Source organism: Acanthopagrus latus, chromosome 2 (genome assembly GCF_904848185.1).
Source record: "Acanthopagrus latus isolate v.2019 chromosome 2, fAcaLat1.1, whole genome shotgun sequence".
Taxonomy (NCBI): domain Eukaryota; kingdom Metazoa; phylum Chordata; class Actinopteri; order Spariformes; family Sparidae; genus Acanthopagrus; species Acanthopagrus latus.
Window position 1 is genome coordinate 1581603 of NC_051040.1, and position 23094 is coordinate 1604696.

At 41.9% G+C, this 23094-nt stretch overlaps 2 protein-coding genes across 7 annotated transcripts; both read left to right on the forward strand.

The window, feature by feature from the left end:
• The first annotated feature begins 1818 nt into the window (after positions 1-1818).
• On the forward strand, positions 1819-11299 carry capns1b (calpain, small subunit 1 b). 4 transcript variants are annotated; one of them, XM_037085374.1, is made up of 14 exons: positions 1866-1970; positions 2693-2723; positions 3882-3983; positions 4792-4859; positions 5677-5735; positions 5839-5875; positions 6535-6627; positions 9338-9395; positions 9509-9573; positions 9713-9781; positions 9909-9987; positions 10089-10205; positions 10506-10564; positions 10941-11299. In XM_037085374.1, exons 5-14 carry the CDS (start codon positions 5689-5691, stop codon positions 10965-10967), a joined length of 651 nt encoding a protein of 216 aa, XP_036941269.1. In that variant the 5' UTR covers positions 1866-1970; positions 2693-2723; positions 3882-3983; positions 4792-4859; positions 5677-5688; the 3' UTR covers positions 10968-11299. The 4 variants fall into 4 exon arrangements, with proteins under 4 accessions (XP_036941255.1, XP_036941262.1, XP_036941269.1 ...); XM_037085367.1 differs by lacking the exon at positions 3882-3983 and having other exon boundaries at positions 1845-1970; XM_037085383.1 differs by lacking the exon at positions 2693-2723 and having other exon boundaries at positions 1923-1970.
• A 776-nt stretch (positions 11300-12075) lies between these two features.
• On the forward strand, positions 12076-23029 carry zgc:101731 (SNARE_SNAP25N and SNARE_SNAP23C domain-containing protein). 3 transcript variants are annotated; one of them, XM_037072411.1, is made up of 8 exons: positions 12076-12354; positions 14448-14705; positions 17190-17231; positions 17777-17825; positions 18665-18782; positions 21244-21390; positions 21575-21719; positions 22803-23029. In XM_037072411.1, exons 2-8 carry the CDS (start codon positions 14634-14636, stop codon positions 22866-22868), a joined length of 639 nt encoding a protein of 212 aa, XP_036928306.1. In that variant the 5' UTR covers positions 12076-12354; positions 14448-14633; the 3' UTR covers positions 22869-23029. The 3 variants fall into 3 exon arrangements, with proteins under 3 accessions (XP_036928306.1, XP_036928313.1, XP_036928322.1); XM_037072418.1 differs by lacking the exon at positions 18665-18782 and adding an exon at positions 19863-19974 and having other exon boundaries at positions 12091-12354; XM_037072427.1 differs by lacking the exons at positions 12076-12354; positions 14448-14705; positions 18665-18782 and adding exons at positions 16861-17089; positions 19863-19974.
• The last annotated feature ends 65 nt before the right edge of the window (positions 23030-23094 follow it).

Genomic DNA, 23094 nt, shown 5'->3' on the forward strand with positions numbered 1-23094 from the left:
CATTAATTAATGCCTATTTTAATTGCACAATTAGTTAAATGCTTTATTATTATTTTATGTGACACTTGTGGTCTGTCTGTGACAGAGAGAGAGGGACAAAATGGCCGACAGCCATGGACATTAGAATAACCCTCAGTCTCACTCATTAACTACAAAATACTTATTAAAAACAAAGATGGTGAACATTAATATTTGAGAGGAGTTTCTGTCTTGATGAAAGAATGTTTGTGAGTTTGTGTAATTAAAAAAAAAAACCTCCAGCTCGTATTAAAAACACCAAAACTCTTATTGCCAAAATGTTCCAGCGACAGGAGGTTCTGAATGAACTGATGCGGATCGACTTCAGAAAACTGGTTCTGTTTCTTCTCCAGACATTAAGTTTGGAACTGAACACGGATCTTCTGATGGTCGGTGACGCTCTCGTGTCTGAAGTCTGTACAGCCGAGAGTGTGAGTCTGTTTGAGCAGCACAACATTTCCTCCTGATCTGATAGGAAACATCTGACAACACCAGGCTTGTAAAATAACTTGGACTCATTTAATGCTTCTGTTACGACCAGGGCCGAGAGGAAGCCCTGGTCCAACATGTCCCCCAAGCACCAGCAGCAGCAGAGAAGCATTTTTAAATGGTTTTATTGAAAACACACATCTTCTACACAATCAGCCATGCTGGCAGTCTGGGACACTGTCCACTGTCACTGAAGCTCTGTAGATGGATGTGTTAGGGTCGTCCAGCTGGTCCTCAGCAGCCTGTTCCTCTGCCACACTTTCAGCTCCTGGCTGCTCTCGTCCCGGAGAAACCAACAGTGACCATCAGCACTCTGCAGATCTATCAGCCATGTTTGATCCTCCTCGTACAGTCCAAATGAAAGATACTCACACTTTCCCTTCGGGCTCCTGTGGCGGCTCGTCTCTGTTGTTTGACTTGTCTTGTTCGTCTCAGTGATTCGTCCTTTCAACCGTCCATCACCTGTAAGAAGAGAAAGAAGAGCAGTGGTAGTTTCACGTCTCTTTGTGGAGGTTTTTGTGTATTTGTGGAATTTTTAGTAAATTTGTGGAAGTTTGTAGAGATTTTGTGTGTCATTGTGAAGGTTTTGAGTCTGTACACTGAGTCTGTTTAATTCAAACTCTGTATTTATTTATGCATCCAGCCTTCAACAAGGCAATACTTTCACATTTTATTCAAATGTATACAATGCACATTGCCTCTTTTTCCTGTATATAATGCACACAGCACAATATATTCCTTTCTATACTGTATCTTTCTCTCCTATCTAAATGTTTTTTTAGTATATTTGAAGTCTTGTACTTATTGGATTCCTTGGATGTCAAACTGCTACTGTAACAAGTGAATCTGGACACCTCAGCTCAAGTGTTATTGTTTCTGTTCTGTTCTGTACTTTACCATAAAATTAATGAAATCAAATGTTAACGATCACTTCATGGGGTGATGTCATAGAAGGGGGCGGGGCATTTGTACATATATATATATGTAAGAATATATTTCTTAACTTTTTATTATATTGTTTATTTTGTATTATTAATATTGAGTGACTGATGTCCAGTAGGTGGCGCCTGCTTGACAGAGTCCCCCCCAGGTTTGACCACTCCCATCTCCTATTTTCTGAGAGCGCACCTGAATGCATCATCAGTCACGCAATGACCGGATGAACAGAGAAAATCAGAAAACTCGAAAAGTACACAGTAATACTTCATATTATTCATGCAAGTAGTCTAGGAAGTACTTAGTTCAGCAGTATGTGAATCTTAGACAACTGATGGAAACAATGTTTTTTTGTTTTTCTCTCGTCGTCCTTTACTTTGAAATCCGGAAGAATATCCCTTCAGTTTATTACCGGGAACAATCACTGTAAAGTTTGACACGCTAAGCACTTTGAATTGCTTTATTCTAATGTATCATACTAATAAAGTCATTTACCCAGAAACTAAAGAAGAAACAGCTGTTTTAAGGTGAGACGGAGACGCAATTTACCTGCGAGTTTATATCTTGTTAATTCATTCTGCAGGACTTTGCTGATGACGTTGACTTGTGTTTATTCTGCTCTCTGCACCAGATGACACATGATTATTGACACTGGAGGTTTTGTGTGGATGCATCTCATTTTAGGCTTTTAAAAACACCTGCTGTGTTTTGATGGTTATCGAACAGTTATCGAGCTATAAAAGCTAACGTTAGTTTTTATGCTAACAGGTGCTAACAGGTGCTACCGCCCTGGTGGTTAAGAAATAGACGGTTTAATTCTTAATTTCTCGCTCTTTAAAGTCACCTGTAGAGAAAACTTTGTAGCTAGCTACCAGTTAAGTTAAGATTTCACTCTATAATCACATGTAATGTCATGCTAGCGAACGTTAGCTAGTGCCGTATGTCTATTCGTGTGTAGTTTGCAGTAATAACGTTGTAGAGTATCGCTAAATATAAGTTTGTCTTTATGATGTTATTTATTTTGTAGCCAGATTTTTTTTTTTTTTAAATCTGTATGGCTGCGGGGCTTTGTTGACTTATTTTGAAAGTATCAACCGGAAGTTTATCTATGCTATCATGTCTGACTTGACAGCTTTTTGCTCGGTGTAGTTCCTGTGTCTGACCACTAGAGGGCAGTGAACAACCTTTTCTAGCTCACAGTTTTAAACCGTTTTGAATTTATTTTCTTTTTCACCTGCATTTTACCCAGAGACTGAAGAAGAAGAAACAGCTGTTTTAAGGTGAGACAGTTTGTATTTTAGCAGCGAGTTTATATCTTTTGAAAGGACTTGACAGCGTTGGATATAGTGACAGAGAATTGAGGACGCTGGAGGCTTTGTGTCGAAAATGCATCTAATTTTAGGCTTTTTGAAAACACCTGTTGTCAGATATTCGACAGCTATTCACTTTCTGAACTTTCTCTCATGTGTCATAGTAGAATTCGAGATTAGTTTGGAGTCGCTGGGTCACCTGACATGGATGCTAACAGGTGCTACTCGCTGGTTGGTTGGCAAGCAGACAGTTAATTTCCTCAGTACACATTAAAGTTAGCTGTAGAGCGACTTGTTGGCTGCTACTAGCTAAGTTAATGTTAGTATTGTATGTGTCGTGTTTGCTAGCTAGTGTTAGATGTATATAAGTTGATGTTTTGCAGCAATGACGATTTAAAAAATCGGAGAAATATATAGTTTGTCTCTTATTTTCCCAGCTAGTATGTCATTAGTTCTTCGACTTATTTTGAAAGTATTAACCGGAAGTACTACGATGCTATCCTGTCTGACTTGACACGTCCTGGTGCAGTTCTCGTGTGTGGCCACCAGAGGGCAGTGAAGGGATTCAACTGACTTCCATGGTGCCAAACTGTCAACAAAGCATCATTAAACATAAAGAAACAGAATAAATATAACAATATTATGAATAAACAAAATAAATATTAAAAAGTAAACACCGTGACTTTTTATAGAGGACAGACATGAGCAGAAGAAAACTGTTGATATATGTTACACATTCACACTTCTGGTAAAAACTTAAAAAAAACAACAACTTTAAAATGTGTTAAAACATGAAGCTCTGTACATTTTCCTGCTCTGTGGTTTGAAAACATCACTAGTAATATTCACTTCTTATTTTTCTTCTGTGTATTTGACATCTTATGTATATAAATAGAAAATGATGACGATGATAATAATAATAATAATAATAATAATAATAATAATAATAATGATAATAATGATAATAATGATAACAGAAACAGGAAATAAAAGTGTGTCAGCTAATTGATTTTTGTCTGTTGGTTTCTGTCAGAACGAGCATTAAATATTATTTAATATGGAGAAAAACATGATTAATTTATGATGAATATTGATCTTTTATGACGACAAACATCCACTCTGACATAGTTTCCACACAGATGTTGGACCTTTTGCATCCAGCAGCTGGAGGATCTGTGACAGGAAGTCAGTCTCTCCCACCGACACGCCCAACATAACTATAAAGCTCAGGTGCATATTTAGAATATTTCTGTGTTTTGTAATCTGCAGGCGGAGTTATTTGCACTCTGTTCCAACAACAGAATGTAAACGGTTGGCCGATGAATTGATGAGTTGATCAGAAGAAACAAAGCTGCAACAATTATTGTCAGAAACTAATTGTCGTGTTCAAACAATCACACGACCTCGTTGCAGCTTCTCTACTCTGAGGATTTAGTCTGTCACTGAATATAATTTGTGGACTGTTGGTTTGATAATACGAAGCACTTGAAGGCATCATGTGACAGACCTCTCTCTGTTTTATACTGTTATTTATGCTAAATCTTTATGAGATTATATGATATCAAAATTAATGTTTGATTGGAGCTCTAAAAACCTAAACTTAATAAACTCCAAGACAAAAAAAAGACAGTCAACATGTTTTTTAATGTTTTTGAACTGTAGATTTATTCTTTGATTCTTCTTCGTATTTAATCTTGTTCTTCTTTACTGTTTACATTTTTACCAAAAAACAAAAAATTATTATTTTCTGCGTTGACATTGGAAGTTCCAACTAAAACAGACCCCTGAATGCACCATCAGCATCACCATCTGGTGGACGTTAGGACCTGGAGCTCTCCCGGTCTGCCTCAAGGGTGTGTGTGTGTGTGTGTGTGTGTGTGTGTGTGTGTGTGTGTGTGTGTGTGTGTGTGTGTGTGTTGGGCGGGTCTGATGATGCATTGAGAAAGAACTCGGTGTCTTTGGCTCGACTGGTTTTCTGGACTCAGGCTGTGGGAGTGCCCTCCTGTCTGATCTCTCTCTCTCTCTCTCTGTGTGTCAGTGTGTCTTTAGCTCTCTCGCCCGCTGCCTGTCGCTGCCTCCTCTCAGTCCTCTGCAGCAGAAGTCACAGTAAGTCTCACAAAACCTTATTGATCCTGTTCTGTGGAGTTTTATTACAGTGTAATCAGGTGCGAGCTGAGATCAGTGAAGTGTTAGACGTGTGTGAGTTGTGTGTTTTGTTTGTGTGTCTGTGCTGAAACTCGACACTGGACAGATTGTGTAAAGTTTTGCATCTTGTTCAGTCGTGTCTGGTTGGTAAAAGCACAGAAAATGATCCTGTCCAGCAGGAAAGTTTGACTCAAAGTAAACAAGGAGGCGCTTCAGTCAATCGGTTCAGTAAACTGAGCTGTGATCAGTTATTGATTAGTGTATAGAAACAAGACGAAGACTGACGGCTTCATTACACCGTCAGACAGAAGCAGACGAAGAATTAAGATCCTGTAATTAAGTCAAAGTATTTAACAGTGTAAAAGTCCTGTAATTCAATTTTGGAGTGAAGTTTTCAAAATAAAAGCATTGATTAATCCTTAAAAAGTCTTTAATTTTATCACTGGATCAATATTACTGAAGAATGAACAGCGTGTGATGTGGAAGCTGATGAAAAAATCAAACTATTATTGTTATTATTATTATTATTATTATTATTATTATTATTATTATTATTATTATTATTTAAGGTCATCTAAGTTGCTCTGATGCAGCTTGTAATCTGCAAAGCAACCAGTAACTGAATATATGTGCATCAGTTACATGTAGTCGAGTACAAAGTAGCAGATAAAGGAAATAAAGTTGGATGAAATAAAAGTTTCTTATTGTTGTTGTTGTTGTTGTTTTCATCATTAATTCTGGTTGTTCGTCTCTGACGTTTTCACTGTTTGTGTTTCAGACAGACGCCAACATGTTTATGGCGAAGGCGTTCATCAAAGGCCTCATCAATGTGGTCAGGTGAGCGCACACTCTTCATGAAGCTAGGCTAGCAGTTTCCCTCTGCTTCCAGTCTTTGTGCTAAGCTACGCTAACCGTCTCCTGTTCCTCTCTCCTCTGACAGCGACATCGACCCGTCACAGTTTCGTCCTGCAGACCCTGTAAGTGAAGCGTGAGGAGAAACAACCTCGTCCTCGTGTTTCCTCTGTATTATCTCTTCACATATGTTTATTGTAACGTCCCACCTGTCATATAGTTAATTATATTCTACCTGTTTGTTCCTAACAAGGACTCAACATCCACATTTTCCAGCCTGAGCTGAAAGAGTTTTATTTAATTTCTCTTCTCATTTTCTTTTATGTCCATTTTATGATCCAACTTCCTTTAATTTCTTCCCTGTTTGTATATTTAAACGTCATGTAAATACTTGAGTTTTATTAAGCTTTTTGTTTTTATTATTTAGTGTGGTAGTCTCTCTCTCTCTCTCTCTCTTTTTTAAAAATCCATGTTAAATGTTTAACTTAAACGTCGCTGCAGGTAGAAATCAGTATGTTTCTTCCTGATGCTGATGTGGATGTAGAAATATAATTTTTGCGATAGCTTCACTCCTGAACTGTGAAACTTTATGAAATCTAACTTCATTACTGTGATTAAAGTTCAGAGTTTCTCTCAGTGGAAGATTTCATGAGCAAACAAACACACTGAATGTGGAAATCAAGTTAGACTGAGGAATCTGTTTAGGAGTGTGTCCTAACAGTGGCTCTTTGTGTGTGTGTGTGTGTGTGTGTGTGTGTGTGTGTGTGTGTGTGTGTGTTTGCAGCCTCCACCTCGCAGACCTCTGAACTTCGCCGAGACTCATGAGACTGAAGAGGAGAAACAGTTTCGGAGGGTTTTCAAGCAGCTGGCCGGAGATGTGAGTCCACAAGATTCATCTTTAAATCCAGTTTGATCCTCTGAGTTCTGAACGCTCCCAGTTTCTGTATTTTCCACAAATCTGTTCTCTGATATCTGGCTATAAAGTTACTGCAAAGTGACTCTGTAAGATCCTTTGTTGTCCTGAATGACTCTGGACTTTCTAGATGACAAAGATTTCTTTCAGTATATTTTAGTGAACTCGTCCTTTAAGACACATCTGCAGCTGGTTTACAGTCAGACGCTCACATGACTGCAGGCCTCACAACAAACCGCAGAGACTTTTAATCTGCTCTGTAATTACAGCAGAATGAGTCGTTGACATCAGTTTTTATCTTCATGGAGGAAATCAACAGAATGGAGAGGAGAGAAACAAACACTTCCTGTTGTGTCGTGACAGTCCGTCTCTGTAGGTGAACACCTGAATCAGGTCGTATACGCAGGTTGTTTAAACGCAGGTTGACTCTGTTCACGTGAAGAACCGACGTGTTGCTTCTCTGTTGTGTTTCCAACCTCATCAGACGACGTCCAGAAGACGTTAGATCTCGTTTGGATGATAACCGACACTTGTCTTCTTTCTCGTCTCTGTTGAGGGTTGCACACGGACGCCATCGATGACGGACGCTTTTTAAAAAACCTTTAACTTAAGTCTCTCTTTCTGGCTGCTTGATGGAGACGGATGCAAAGATATTAACAAGCGTTGCGCCTGAAACGAAGAGTAAACGAGTCCGTGGCCGTGTCAGAGGAGTGTCCGGGTGTTATTTACACTTTGCTTGCTCCACCCTGTCAGAGGAGCACAGGAAGTGTTCACAGTCCGTATGAAACATCCCCAACATCTCTGGCTGCGCAGAGATTTGATTCATGGTTTTAAAGATGCGTCTGTGTCTCTGTATGTCGGTCTTTCTCTCTGTTGGGTTATTTTTTATTCCTCTTACCTCGCCACACCTGTCTGTGTGCTGTCGGCTGCATTCCTGACTCCACCCTCCACTGTCCCGTCGTCTCTGTTCGTCTGGTTCAGCGTCAGATTCAGGTTCTGTGGCTTCAAACGGTCAAACAGCCGCTTTCAGATACCAGATGAATCGGAAGCAGAGGAAGAGAGAATCATCCTGCAGACTGTTCCTGCTAGTTTCACTCCTCACATCAAACTGAATGTAGCTGCTCTGTATTCTGATTGTAGTTTGACTGGACTGGAGTGTTATCAGCGATCACATCAGCAGGTTGGAGCTCTGCGCGGCTGTTTCAGTGCAGCTGAGCGTCACATCCAGCTGTTTTCCTTCCCTATCTGCCGTCAGATTACAGCATCAGTTCCTTCTCACTCACGTTGTCGTGAATACGCTTTTATTACATATTAAGATCAACAAGCAGTGTTGTCGTCTTCATTTACACTTCACGCTTCACTGTTTGCGTGTGCGATCCAGAGTCTTGTTGGACTGTTGACACGGTGACGTCCTGCGACTGGAGGATGAAACACGTCGGGAGACTTTAACCGTTCTGTGTCGTCGTCTCTGCTGCAGAGAGTCGACTTCAGGGTGTGTTTAGACCCAGAGAACAGAGAATCCCACTCTGCATTCCTGCCATTGTCTGACAGGGAGGCACTCGTGGTGTGTGTGTGTGTGTGTCTGTGTGTGTATAAGTGTGGTTTTCTCTGAGTCATCAGAGGGGTGTGTGCACCAGTTGGACTGGCTGTCAGTGGGTGGATTTTCTAAGTCAACAGTAAGTAATAACGAGGAGGAGGATGAAGGTGTTTGTAGTAAAGTGTCCTCCACCCACCTGGCCGTGCTCCACCTGGCCGTGCTCCACCTGGCCGTGCTCCACCTGGCCGTGCTCCAGGTGGGTGGAGCTCAGGCGGACGGTAAAAATGGAGTCTGAATTCTTTTCCTTTTCTTAAAAAACAAACCTGCGATTCTGTCACAAGAGCGCCGTCACATCGAGGACGAGCGACGTGTTCAGTAGGGAAGCAGGATGAATCTCACCTGATGTTTGTTTTATCCTCCCTTACTTTGTTTATTTGTGGCGGACCCTGCCACCTAGCCTCAAACAGTGTTGTGGTGCCTTGTTCACTGAGAACAGCTCGTTTATTCACTTCTGAATATTTCTGGAGTTTGAAGTTCTTGTTAAGTGTCTTTCAGCAGCCGAGCTCAGCTCACCGTCATCAGCTTCAGTTTCAGCAGCGCTGCTCTCAAATATTCTCCTCCTACTTCCTGTTTCGAGCCGCGTTCGTACTTTCAGACAGAAGGAGTGAAAGTGAGTTTGAGGTCATGGATGTTTCATCATGCGGCTCTGAGCAAGTTTCTCTCCTCATCATGTGAAAACTAACGACCATCAGATTCCTCCTCTGGCCTTTTGATGTCGGCTGTATTCATCTTCGCTCACACGGGCAGAAATGTCTCTGTTAAAATTAGAAACTGGAACAAGAAATAAGATCTGGTGTTGATGAACCAGCGCGGGTCGATGTTTTACTGTGTTTTGGCAACAGAGAGGAAATGTGAGAGTGGCTGTGAGTCAGAATCTGGAAATATGTCAAAATAAATAAAAGGAAACAGCTTCAGTTTGAGTCACACTGAGATCAGCTGGGACTCACTTTGTTTGTGGAGCTTCCTCTGTGGAAAAACCCAATCAGAATGTGTGTGTGTGTGTGTGTGTGTGTGTGTGTGTGTGTGTGTGTGTGTGTGTGTGTGTGTGTGTGTGTGTGTGTGTGTGTGTGTTTTCAGGACATGGAGGTGAGTCCTAAAGAGCTGATGGACATCCTCAACAAAATCGTTTCCAAACGTGAGTGTGGTGTTTTTGGTTTCCTCCAACACGTAACAACGTTATTTCTGTCTGTCGTCTGTTGAATCAAAATGCAACAGAACTGACTGAACGTCACTGATCTCTCGTGTCAGATGGAGGTCTGACGACTGACGGCTTCAGCATCGAGTCCTGCAGGAGCATGGTGGCCGTCATGGACGTATCCTTCCACACTGACTGGATGTCTGTGTTAGCAGTAGCTTCAGTGACAGCAGCAGCGATTGTTGTGAACGTCGTGTGTTTTCTGGATGTTTTCTTCTCTGGTTTCTGTGTTTGACCTTTGACCCGACTGCCTTCAGAGCGACAGCACAGGGAAACTGGGCTTCCACGAGTTCAAATACCTCTGGAACAACATCAAGAGATGGCAGGTGAGCTCATGTCTCTGTGACCGTGGTGACAGAAACAGATGTGAACGCTGTGAAATAACAACGCTGTGTTGTTTGTCTGCGTCGTCTCTCTGTGTTGTTTGTTTATTTGTTTATTTATGGTCTCCAGGGTATTTATATGTCCCATGATGCCGATGGTTCAGGTGTGATCTGTGATCAAGAGCTGCCGAGAGCATTCAAGGCTGCAGGTTAGAAACACTGATGTGTGTGTGCTTCAGTAACCAAGGACGTCATTCAGAGTGTGAACAGTGTTAAAACTGTGTGTGTGTGTGTGTGTGTGTGTGTGCAGGCTTCCCTCTGAACGACCAGCTCTACAAGCTGATTATCCGTCGCTATAGCGATGAGCACGGCAACATGGACTTTGACAACTTCGTCGGCTGCCTGGTGCGACTGGACGCCATGTGCAGTGAGTCTCTCCTTCCTCCTTTTATTTATTTAGATGATTCAGCATGAAATTTCTCTTTTTTAACCTCCAAAACAATTTAAAATAAATGTGTGTTCACTGAATTAATTTAAAACAAATGTTCTTCTGCTGTTTCTCATTCAGTGGACTTCACCTTCTCCTTTAATTTTAAAAAGCATCACCATGTGTTATTATTTTACTCTGATGAGCTTTATGAGAGATTATCAGCGACACAGTAATCAGTACTGACTTGTTTAGTGCACTGAGTCAGTGATGTGTGTATAATGTGTGTGTGCTCTGCAGGAGCCTTTAAGACCCTGGACAAGGACAACAATGGCACCATAGCCCTGGACATCAAGGAGGTAAAACACAGTTCAGTTCAATGTTTTACTGGTTTGGAATCATCCTCCTCTCTCTGATAGTGGCTGTATAACAAGACAAAAAATGTAATGCTTAAAAACATTGTTTCCTTCATATGCTGAAGTAAACTCAGGTGAAGTTTATTAGTCCACAAAACAGCGTTTCAGCGTTAATGATTAAAATACTCCATTAAAAACTGAGCAGAATCAGCTGTTAGCACTTCCTGTTAGCGGTGAACCTGTGGATGTACAGACAACTGTCACTGGATCACTGTGATACTGAGGAGAACTTAAAAACTTGATGTTTGTAAGGCAGGTTCTGCACATGTACGAGCGTTTGTTCCATCTGATGACTCTGTGTCTCTTTCTGTCCTCTCAGTGGCTTCAGCTGACGATGTATTCATGAAGTGACGGAGGGAAACGTCCTCTCTTCTCCATCTCATCCCTCGCTCCCTCTCATTCCACTCGTGTGTGTGTGTGCTAACCAGTGTGCAATAAACCTCCTCGTCTCCATGGTAACGGGACCAGAATGCCAAAAGTCAGAAGGAAAACTCTTCACCGGGACCAAAGTGTGGAGCTGAAGCTGCTGCTGCACCGTCCTGCTGCTGCCAGGCGGCGGCGCCACAACATCCTGACACATTTATATGTTTCATGACTTTAACATTTGAAGAATTCTTGATTTTTATTGGCTGAAAATGTTAAAGACAATAAAGTGACCCAACTGACATTTTAATGCTGTTTCCATGTGAGTTGTGTTTCTTTTTCTCAGTTCATTCAGTGATTATGATTAAAACTGCTCACACGGACCGAACAGAACTTTTCTCTGGACTTCTGATGGTTTTTTTTACTTTCAGTGTGGCAGAAAAGAGCTTCCAGACGGAGATCTGTAATCTGATTACTTTAAATTAGACAAGAATAAGGGAACTAATATAAATACAGTTTCAAACTGACATCGTCTCGATTTAAACATTTTTAACGAGGACATTAATTTAATAAAATGTGTTTCGCTACTTTATACTTCCACTCAAGGCAAATATTTAACTTTGTACTCCACAACATTTATTCAGTTATTTAAGTCATTGGTTACATGGATCTCCCACAGTATCAGTACATGTCAATATATGTATAAAGTAAATTACTTTCAGGGTTTTAAATATGAAACAGTTACAGTAACTAATTACCTGAGTTTAGTCAGTGACCTCATCCAAGTATCAAAGTAATGTAACTAGATTACTTACCGTTACTTTTATATTACTTTATTTCCAAACAGGAGATGAGAAACATCAATAAAATTACTTTTACTGAATCTGAGTGTATTCTGTGAGAATACTTTTATTTTGAAAAGTAACCCTCGTGATATTTCCTGTTTCTGTATGTAATTACACATTTTTTCTGCAACTTAAACCAAAGAGTTTCCTTTTTGTATCATCCAGCTTCATGTCGTCTGTTACTCCTGACGATTAATCACTTTTGATACTTAACTACTTTCACTCGATTACTTTTTGCATGAGTGACTTTAACTGAAGTCCTTTTTTTAACTCCACATCTTCACTTTTACTCAACATGATTTTAACTTTAATACTCATCACAGGAGCTCGCGGTGTGTTGACAGTGGGGTGTGTTTGTTGGTGGGCGGGGCGGGCCGGTGGGCAGCAGAGAGGGGCGGTGCAGAGCAGAGAGGAGAGTCAGAGATGCTGAGGAGGAACCGCAGCTTGTTCCGCACTCTGCGGGGGATTTAACGCGTTAAACCCGGAGATAAACTGACGAGAGGCCGCAGAGGAGCTGATGAAAAGGTAGGACGGCTGATTCTTGATGTTGTTAAACAAATATAATGTGAATTTATTGATATTTAACACAGAAACAGATGCAGGTCTGTTTAAAGTCGCTCAACTATCCGCCTGAAATCTAAAAGTAGTTTGATGATTTAAACGAGATGAAAACAATTTTATTTATTTGTTTGTTTGTTTGTTTGTTTGAAGCGTTTTTCTGTTGAACCAAAACGCTTTTAGGTAAACATGAGATAGTTACAGGTCTGTCTGAGTGTGGACGTTCAGCGCAAACTCTGCAGCTTCATGTGCAGTAAAATCAAACTGAACCTAAGATTAGTTTAATTAACAGTTAGAATTCATTTATTGTTACAGTCTGTTTATCTCTATGAGAGTATTTTTGGATCATTATCAACTTCCATTTAAATTCAGTTGCTGCAAATATTATTATAATTATTATTAATAAACAGGAATGTTTGCAGAATATACAGAGTGTAAAATACCTCGGACACCTTGGACTTGACTTCTACACCCTGCAGGCTCAGGTGGGCAGTGAACAGGTGACGTCATGATGTGCAGCAGGTGGCAGGAAGGACGCAGTGTTTACTACAGCTGTGCTGCCGAGACGCTGGTGTGATTTTAACACCAGGGGTAGTTTGGGTTTCAGTATCTTGCCCAAGGACACTTCAACATGCAGACCAGGGGAATCAAACCAGCAACCTTCCCATAACAAGACACTGACTCTCCTCCTGAGGCGCAGCTGCCCAAACAGCTCCTGTATCATCAGAGGAACTACTTTGTGTGCTTCCCTGAGCGCGGAGGAAACATCAGATCACTTCACGGTGGAGATAATAAACTCGGACCCACAACCTTTCACTTCTCCTGCGTCTAACTAGAAGTCCAATGTTCCACTTCGATCTTCAAGAGTCGAATAAGTCAACAAAATAAACTCAAAAACTGTCGAGAGAGGAAATATTTTCTACACGTATCATCCAAAACCAAACTGAAAATACAACCAGGCTCCGTTTTTTTTTCCTTTTTCTGAACTGAGACGAGCTTCATCGCACTTCACTCAAACTTACATAAACTCACTAAAACAGTCTTGTTTTGTCTCCTGTGGTTCGGTCCAAACACACCTGCAGTTCTCAGAGTAAGATGTGAAACTGATCCAGCTGTAGGTTCTGTTTTGATGCCCGACTCTTGAATGGAAGCTACCTGCTAACAGCAGCTAGTTGTAAAGGCAAAAAACAGCAAAGAGTGAAGTTACAATCAAGTAAACTGGATTATTACACCTGCAACTTTGTGACTGTGAGTCTGGTTCCTGTTTTACATGTAAACGTCTTTATGAGTGTTTAAACAGTTTAATCAGTTCTGCAGGTTTCTGTCTCATATAACTGATTAACTGATTAACTGAAAAATCTCAAACATTTGCTGGTTACGGTTTTGAATGAATCCGTTTTCGGCCGACATAATCTATTCATCAGTTAGTTACAGCAGCTTCTCTGTTCTGTGTGATTCCATTTAGCACCAAACAACATCAAGAGTCTTTCTTCTTTTCTTTCCCTCTCTGTCGCACCTCCTTCTTCTCTTTTATTCCAGCAGGTGCTGATTAGTGGTTAGGGCCTAATTATGATGCTCCAGCATGAAAACATCATGTGTGAAAAGAAAAGCGCGTGTGTGTGTTAATCTGGAAATAATGCAGCATTTCAGGCATGAAATTTTTTTTTTGTGGTATAAAAAACACCCACATGTCCAAGAAAATGATGCACATCCTCCATGAATTATGAATTAGAAACAGTGAGAGATGATGTTGTAAACACTTGATGTAGTTACTCTAAATCTTATTATCCAAATCCAACAGATCTACAAGTGACACTAAACTAAACTAAACTGAGCTGTAACAGTTAGCAGCTAACCAGCTAACTGTCGTCTCGTCTCAGCTGGCCTGTTGTCAGGAGAACAGCTCTACAATCACCGACATGGTTTCCTCCACTGCAGCTACAGAAAACACTCAGGATATTGTTATACTGAAGTCTGTCTGTCTGTTTGTCAGCTCACCTCGGTGGCCGATTCTATTGTCAGTCATTATAAATAATGATGGTGCCACTTCTGCTCTCCAGGTGCCAAAACCACCTGATGCTGCATCCTAATCTGGTCACCTGGGACTGAGCACACACACACACACACACACACACACACACACACACACATACACATACGCAGGCAGACACACACACACACACACACACACACACACACACACACACACACACACACACATACACATAAACAGAAGGACAGCAAACATGGCGTCAGACCCGCCCATCTTGACAGAGCAGGAGGAGCTGCAGAGGAGAGCCAATCAGGTCACAGATGAGGTAAGACGTTCACTCTACTGTCACCGTTTAGCATTTCTGATGATTTTGATCATCGCCTCACTAGCAAGATTAGCCTAGCTTAGCTTGCAACTGAAAAGACTGTTGAGTCTATAAGCCATGAGGTCGGAGCTCTGTAGTGTTCGTCAGTCAGACGTTGTTATGGATCCCCGTGGGTTTCTTGCAAGACTTGTGTCGCACTTTTCCTCTGAATAGTTTGCAGCTATAATTTTTTGTACGACTGAGGCTTCAACACCAACTCATCCTCAGACAACCTGAGGCTGGAGGAGGGGAGGAGGTCAGGGAGAAACACTACAAGAGAGATGGATGTTCAGTGGTTGTCTGGTGTGAATGTCTTGTGTATGTGTTTGGCTCAGAGCTGATGCAGTGGCTTGTGAGCTGTAGTTCCCCAGATAAACACACCAACCTCTTCAGCTGAGTTATCTACAGTGTAGATCCTGGACCAGCAGCTGGGCAGCCCGTCTCCTGTCCGTGTGGTGGGTTTGCCACCAGGCTGCCTCTGCTGCTGGTCCATCAGTCAGTCTAATAGCGGCAGCTGGGAGGGAGGCTGAAGAGGTTGGGAGGTTTACTGGGAAACTACAGCTCATGTGCCACAGAACTGCAAGTAAAACAGACAGAACCAGGGCTACACTTCAGCTAACTGTTTCAGAGAGGACAACCATGAAGAAGCTAACTTGGCTAACGGTTATCTTAGACACTGTTGTGATGTTACTGTCACTCACTATTCATAAAGATTCAAGATGATCACGGTGACAAGAAGAACAACACACACACACACACACACACACACACACACACACACACACACACACACCTGAGAAGAGATCCATGTTACTGATGTGAGAAGGTGCTCCGCCTGAGCGGAGGCCACCTGGCTCACCTGGTTACCATGGAGACAGCTGGTCTCCTGGTGCAACAATCTGTAGAGAGACATCAGGCATGGATGAGCTCATACACTCGGTGTGTGTGGGGGCGGTGCTTAACACACACACACACGCACATACACACACACACACACACACACACACACACACAGACTCCTTGGGGTTTAAAGGCTACTGCAGTTCAAAACCATTTGTCACCTCATCAACCCCTCTGTGAGGAAGTCCCGGAGGACTGACATGATATTTACAGAATATACACACACGTACACACACACGCACACACACACGCACACACACACACACACACACACACACACAGCAAGGGGCGGAAAGACTGGAGCAGAGTATCCTTGTGTGATGCAGATCATTACGTCTGCTGTGTGTTGACTTTTTTATAGGTTCGAGGCAAAACAGCAGTTAAAGGTCCAATCTGTATATTTTCTTCTGTGCATGTATTCATGAAACACACGTTTATTCACTGAAACACGAGTTTGATTTAAAGCTTTTAATGCTGTGTTTCAACACTGTATTTCTTTAGCCAACACTTTATTTTATAAGTCAGATGTTTCCTGATTATTTTCCTGGAAAAACATTAGTATTTTGTCACTAATCATTAGAAATGACATGATAAAAGACAGGATAGTTTGTTGTGTCTTGTTTAAAAGGCTTGATGATGGACTGAATCTTAAAATAATTTGCTCAATATGAACCCAACTTAACATCCGACCATTATTCATTTCCATCATTTTCCATACATACAGTTGTTTTGTTCTGTATTGTATGTTTGCTCGTGGAGAAACTGCTCAGTTCTGCATGTTCAGCTGACCTGCTGTGCACTGATATAAATGTTTATAGCACCTAATAACTGAGATGCAGGGATGTTGGCATCACCCTGGATACCTCGACAAAAAGACAGAGAGATTTTTAAATCAGGTTTTGGATTATCGCAGAAAATAATGTCTGTGATAAACACAAGTTTATGATGCTGATGCATGTTGTGCATCCAGATAATCTCCACAGATGAACACAAATTAACTGTGTAGCAGTAAGAAGCTAATGTTAGGCTACAAACAGACGACATCACGGTCACATGACTGAAACGTCTCCACCACTAAGAGTCTTACTGCACAATTACTATCCAGGTTTTCTATAAACTGATCAATGTACAAGTTGTAAGTCAGAGTTCAAACAGTGTGGAACTAAAGTGGGCTGTAAAGACGGACTAGTGAGTAGATGAGTCTCCGTGTTGCTGTGAGGACGTTTAATGTCCCCGACAACCTCTGTAGTCTCATTCAGACACTTGTTAGCAACCGCTAACTGTTGTTAGCACACGGAAGGGTTGATGACTCAAAGACTGGGGCACTGAAAACCCAGAAATGCTAACTCGCTTCTAGGTTTTTGGAAGATATTACTGTTTTTAATATCAGGAAAACTTAATGAATAAATTATGAGGCATCTGAGATAAAAATCTAGGCTGAGGAGGTGAGACTTTATCTAGAATTTAACTAAAATTAGATGTTCATTCATGTAACTTGTTGAATGTTTTATCACGATGACTCTGACTGTAAGTTGTGTGTTTCAGTCCCTGGAGAGCACGAGAAGGATGATGCAGCTGGTGGAAGAGGTACACACACACACACACACACACACACACACACACACACACTCTGTGTTTCCACTGTAGTTTCCACAAGAGGAAATGACCAAACATGTCTCAACCAAATTATACTTTAAACAAGATGGATGCTGATTAACTCTGAGCTTCTGGAAGACGATTGTGGGCTTTGAGATACTGAGAACAAAAGTGGACGAGAGCAGAGACAACACAGCAGAGAGGACAGTATCTTAACCAGTGGAGCCGAATATTATTCCCCATTTTCCAAACACAAGATGAGTGTTTATATTGTCTGTCATCCAGGCGGCCTTTGGTTTCCGTTTACATGCTGCAGATAGACGACCGCCAAATTTCACATATTGTCATGTGGTAATGTTGAAGTGATGAAGAGGAGTTTCAAAATGTCTCCCTCGTGTTGTGTTCAGGGACGCTTGACGATCACAGAGCTGATTTGAAACCAATGGCTGCCTGGAAGAAGTCAAATCAGCTGGTTTGCAGAGCGCTAACAGTAATATATTGAGCATCTGTGTTTGTCTTTGTGCTCCTCTCTCCAGAGTAAAGACGCTGGGATCAGAGCTTTGGTCATGCTGGATGAACAAGGAGGTAAACAGCTCTAGTTGATCATTCCTTGAAGTCTGGGAGGAAGGGAGGGAGCTTAGGATATCTGCCCATGGAAATCTCTTTACTCCATGTGAGTCGTTCTGCAGGACAAAGAACAACATGTGGGTCACACAGAACCAGTTAAACACAAAGACAGGATGCAGCACAAGCTGCTTTGTTGTCCAACAACTTCAAAGCTGTCCGGTGGTTTAACATGGCTGCTCTTGTTCTGCAGTAACATACTGAAAGTAAGAAAATGTGTCTGCTTAAAGGTGTCATTTGTAAAATATGACCAGCAATGGAGATCTAAAAACACAGGTAGCAGCATATCACCTAACCTAACTGCTGCTCTTTGCTAGCTATCCTGGGCTGTAGCTAGCTGCCGTGGCTACGTGGCTCAGTTAGCCGTGGATTAGTCCAGGAGTTGGTTTGGACCGAACGGCCTGAGAGTGAACACAGCCGGACACCACCAGTCCTGGACCGACCTGAGCCTCTGAGAGCGACCGAGGTTCAGTCTGAAGACGGGCGATACGTGTTTCTTCACACTCTTTCTTCGACTCTGGCCATATCTTACAAACTGCTCCTTTAAACTGAACCTCAGGAAGCTGAAATGATACTCAGGAATGGTACATTTATAGATTAATTTCTGGCAGATTGTAGATTTAGCTATATCCACACTCATATTTGAGACCTATATGAGCTTTGATTTATGGGGATTGTCAGCACTGTCTGAACGTGTTGGTCTGAACACACACTCGACCAATCAGCTGCAACGCCGCCCGTCTCTGCTGTTTGTTACAACGCCATAAAACCCAGCACCATAAAACTCCTGTTCCTAACAGAGCAGTTGGAGCGTATTGAGGAAGGCATGGACTCCATCAACAGGGACATGAGGGAGGCAGAGAAGAACCTGACAGACATGGCTCAGTGCTGTGGTCTGTGTGTCTGGCCAATCAGGAAGTAGGTCTGGTTTCTGTCCAGGATCTGTGCCTTCACACAACGGCGGGCCTCAGAAACCCAGTTCCATTATATATATATATATATATATATATATATATATATATATATATATATATATATATATATATATATATATATATATATATATATATATATACATATATGGTGTTTATTGGGGTTTCGACCATAGAGCCACCAACTGTTCATCATTATCCAAAAATACTGGTCATTTCTGCACAGCTTTATTAGACTAACATATATATTATATATATTCCACAATGAGCCCTTGAGCAGGTGTCCGGAGGTAGTTGCACAAAATAATCAAAACTCTGAACAAATATAAATACAATAAGATGTGAAATCAGCATACGATTATGTTTAATGACATTCCGGCAAATACTAAGTGACGTTGTGTATCTGTGTACAAGTTTGAGATATTTGTACTTGAGTATTTTAGATTTTCTGCTACTTTATACTTCCACACCACTACGTGTTGAAGGCACGTTATACCTTTTACTTCATTACATGTTTAAATACTTGTGTTACGTCTTACTTTTCAGATAACTTGACTTTAAGGTAAATTTTACAACATTGATGCTTAAAATTAACTTAAATTTAGCCGTTTTTATTTTAACACACAGTTCCAGAGTGACGTGAACATTACACACATTACACATGATGGAACTGGGCACTGAGGCCAGAGTTGGGCAGAGGCTGGCACGGCTCGGCATGGTTCAGCCCTGTTAGCTCCCGTCTGGCGCAGCTATCGCTGGTGCTAAGTGATGTCATTTATGATTTGAGAGTGAGTTTTTTTATTTCAGTTGCTGGTGGCTGGGTTTTCAGTTCAGCTGTGGGGCTATTAGGAATAATTTGGTGATTTTTGTTCTGTTTTTGGATTTTGTTTTGCTCCCATCCACCATCTTCTCCTCCATCCATCCTCCTCCTGCCTCTGTCATCTTTACTGCCACATCGCCTTCCTCCTTCCCCGTCTTCCCACCTTCTTCTCCATGTCCTCCTTTCTTCTTCCTCCCCTCCTGCCTGCTCCTCCGTCCTCCCCCCGTCCTCCTTCTCCTCTCGTAGAGCAGTTGGAGCGTGTAGAGGAGGGTTTGGATCAGATCAACTCTGATATGAAGGAGGCCGAGAAAAACCTGACTGACCTGGGCAAGTGCTGCGGCCTCTGCTCCTGTGATAAGTAGGTGTAGGAGTGTGTGTGTGTGTGTGTGTGTGTGTGTGCGTAGGACTGGTAGGTGAGTATATGATGATCAGTTTTTCTGACTCACTTTTTTCTCAGCTCACTAGACAGTAAACATAAGATCATATTCACGTGGCAGCCATTTTGTTTCTGGCGTCACGCTCGGGATTCGGAGGCTCAGATGGTTGTAAGTTGTATAAACACATGAAATCTGACAAATCATTGTTATCTGACTGCTTTCTGATGGATCAACAACTGATGTCAGGGTGAAAAGACAGCAAGTTACAGTTTCATTGCGAGTTTGATCAATTATGAGTGTAGAATTCATTTAAAGCTTCTCTCTATCATGAAACACTATCAAACGGTAATGTTAGTGAGGATTAATGCCAATGTCACATCTAACAGGATATCATCGGTTATCAAATATATAGTTTTTCCTCAGAACAGGGACTGAAATTCTCCTGGATTTCACTGTTTAATGTGTCTTCAGATGATCAGTCAGGAAGCCGTGAGGTGATAACGACAGCCGAAGAAGTCAGTGTGTTTACTGGGGAAACAACAGCTCACAATCAAACCAACCGCAAGAAAAACACAAACACAGCCCGTTAACATCAGACAACCGCTTAACGTACAGTTATGAACATGACTGATCCTCTTGACCATCAGCGCCATGAAAATCTCTGTCAGATTTATTCTGTTTTGTCAGCGCTAAGAAGACAAAAAACTCTGTAAAAATCTCTTACGCAAGCCAATCAGAGCACAACAAAGTCAGAAATATTAACCACAAACACTTAAAAAAAGGCAAATAACCAAAACAACTCAACCACAGTAGCAGCACAAAAACTGAGGAGAAAAACAAAGGCGTTACCTCGACTTCTGAGGAAAATGGCCGCCATCTGAATGAAGTCACGGCACATAAAGTAGTTTGAGAAATACTTTCATGAAAATGTCAGATTTTGCCAGAAACAATTGTTTTGTTCCATCTGTTGCTTCAGCTTTCTTTTGTTGCCTGCTTGCTTGGCTGCTGTAAATATTTACACCTGCTCAGATCATCTGTTTGTCATAATTACATCACTTCTGTATCCATACTGGACCTGTACCTAACAGACACTTTACACCAACAGACGTGCAGATTACAGTTTGCAGTACCGAGCCTGTATTCCAAGAAAAAGCAAACACTGTATAGTGGCTGTTGGACCAGTATGGGTACAGTGTGGGTCTGCATCACATTTCAGTCATGAGGTCATTCCCCCTCTTTGTCTCTGTCAGACTGAAGGCCTTTGAGGAGAGCGGTGCGTACAAAGCGGTCTGGGGTGGAGCCTCGGGTCAGGACGGCGTTGTTTCCAGTCAGCCGCCATCATCTCATGTGGTGGATGAGAGGGAGATAATGATCATGAGTGGAGGACACATACGGAGGTGGAGAGTAATAGAGAAAGTATAATGATGTGTGTTATTGCCGGTCGGTGTGTCGAGCGAGGCAGCTGTGGTGTGTGTTTGCTCTCCTTTAGTTCAGACTGACATGTAATACCGCCAGTCATCAGTCATACAGGCAGCTGGACAAACACTCTCACAAACACAGTTTACTCTGCTTTACTCTCAGAGTGACTAACGATGCCCGAGAGGACGAGATGGAGGAGAACCTGTCTCACGTCGGCAGCATCATCGGGAATCTGAAGAGCATGGCGCTGGACATGGGGAACGAGATCGACACGCAGAACGTGCAGATCGAACGCATCCGGGGAAAGGTACTGCTGTCACATCACAACGCGTTACAGAGCTGCGTGTCATCATGACGCTTCACTGAATATCAACAGATACATGAAGAAATACCAGGCAGCTTTGGATAACAGCAAATATGATCAGAATTTCAGTCTCGACTGACGCAGGAAGGGAACATTTGTTTGCAGACAGGAGTTAAATATCGAACAGCATCAGATTAGAAACACTTCCAATCAAAGTGTGATGATCAGACAAGAGGAATCACTTAAAATAATTAAGAAAATACACAAAAAAACCAAACTAGAATGGCTCTCAGTAGAGCGCACACCTCGGACAGGAGGTGCAAAGCGTTGCAGTGCTCATGGCAGGCGGCTACATACACTCCCTCTCTCCCAGGACGCCTGGATGGAGGCACTCTGGGAATTATCATGCAACTCCTGGCAGCACAGGGCTCTGAAGAAAAGGGACAGTGGGTCACTTTAAAAAAAAATCATGATTCAAGAGATTCATGGCTTTTTTTGGAGTATGTAAGGGTTGAGGATACAAGCTTAATTCAGCTCTTGGAGCTTTTCTCTGCACTGGAGGAAACTTTCACAGAGCTTTACATGCAGGATTTGAATCGGATGTTTGTGTACTGTTTATTGGTTTGAAAGTTGATTTGAATATTTTGAGCCAGGTTCTAGCTGGTAGCTCAGTGTTGATTGAATCTTTATCTTATCGTATATCTATATAACTATATCTTACACAGAAATAAAGAGAAGGTCCTCTGAAGCTCTACGACTGAACAGTGTGTTTAATCTTTAATCTCAACTGTGTGATGAGATTTGAGCGACAATGATAAATTACCAGAGCTGATGGCGCCTGAACACTCGAGTAAACGGGTGAAAGTCGACACCCTGACACTGTAACATGAAGCAGTATGTTAACACTGCTTTAGTTTGTGTTCACGCTGGGTGGAGGTGGGTTGTGTTGCTTACGATGAGCTCTTGCACAACCAGCTTTGGGGAGAGCTGCATCTGATTAGCTACTGTAATAAAGCCTGAACCTGGAAGATATCTCCAGTGTTTGTTATTAACATGCCTTTCTGTTCTGTCCTTCTCTTCCTGCAGGCCATTCTCAACGTGTCCCGCATCGACGCCGCCAACCAGCAAGCCAACAACCTCATGAAACGATAGAAGCGGCGCTCTTCCCTCTCAGTCTTGTTCTACTTCATGCTACTCGCAGTCACTGTGTTTTTGCGTGCCGTGCCAAAGTGCTGCCACTTTTATTCTCTGCTTTACATAGGTGACTTTTCAGTCTAACATACTCATAATATACTCGCTCTGGTCTTCTACGAGGTGTCCTGTATCTCTTTTCGCATGTTATAGTATTACCATTTATGGGATACTAATATGACATAAC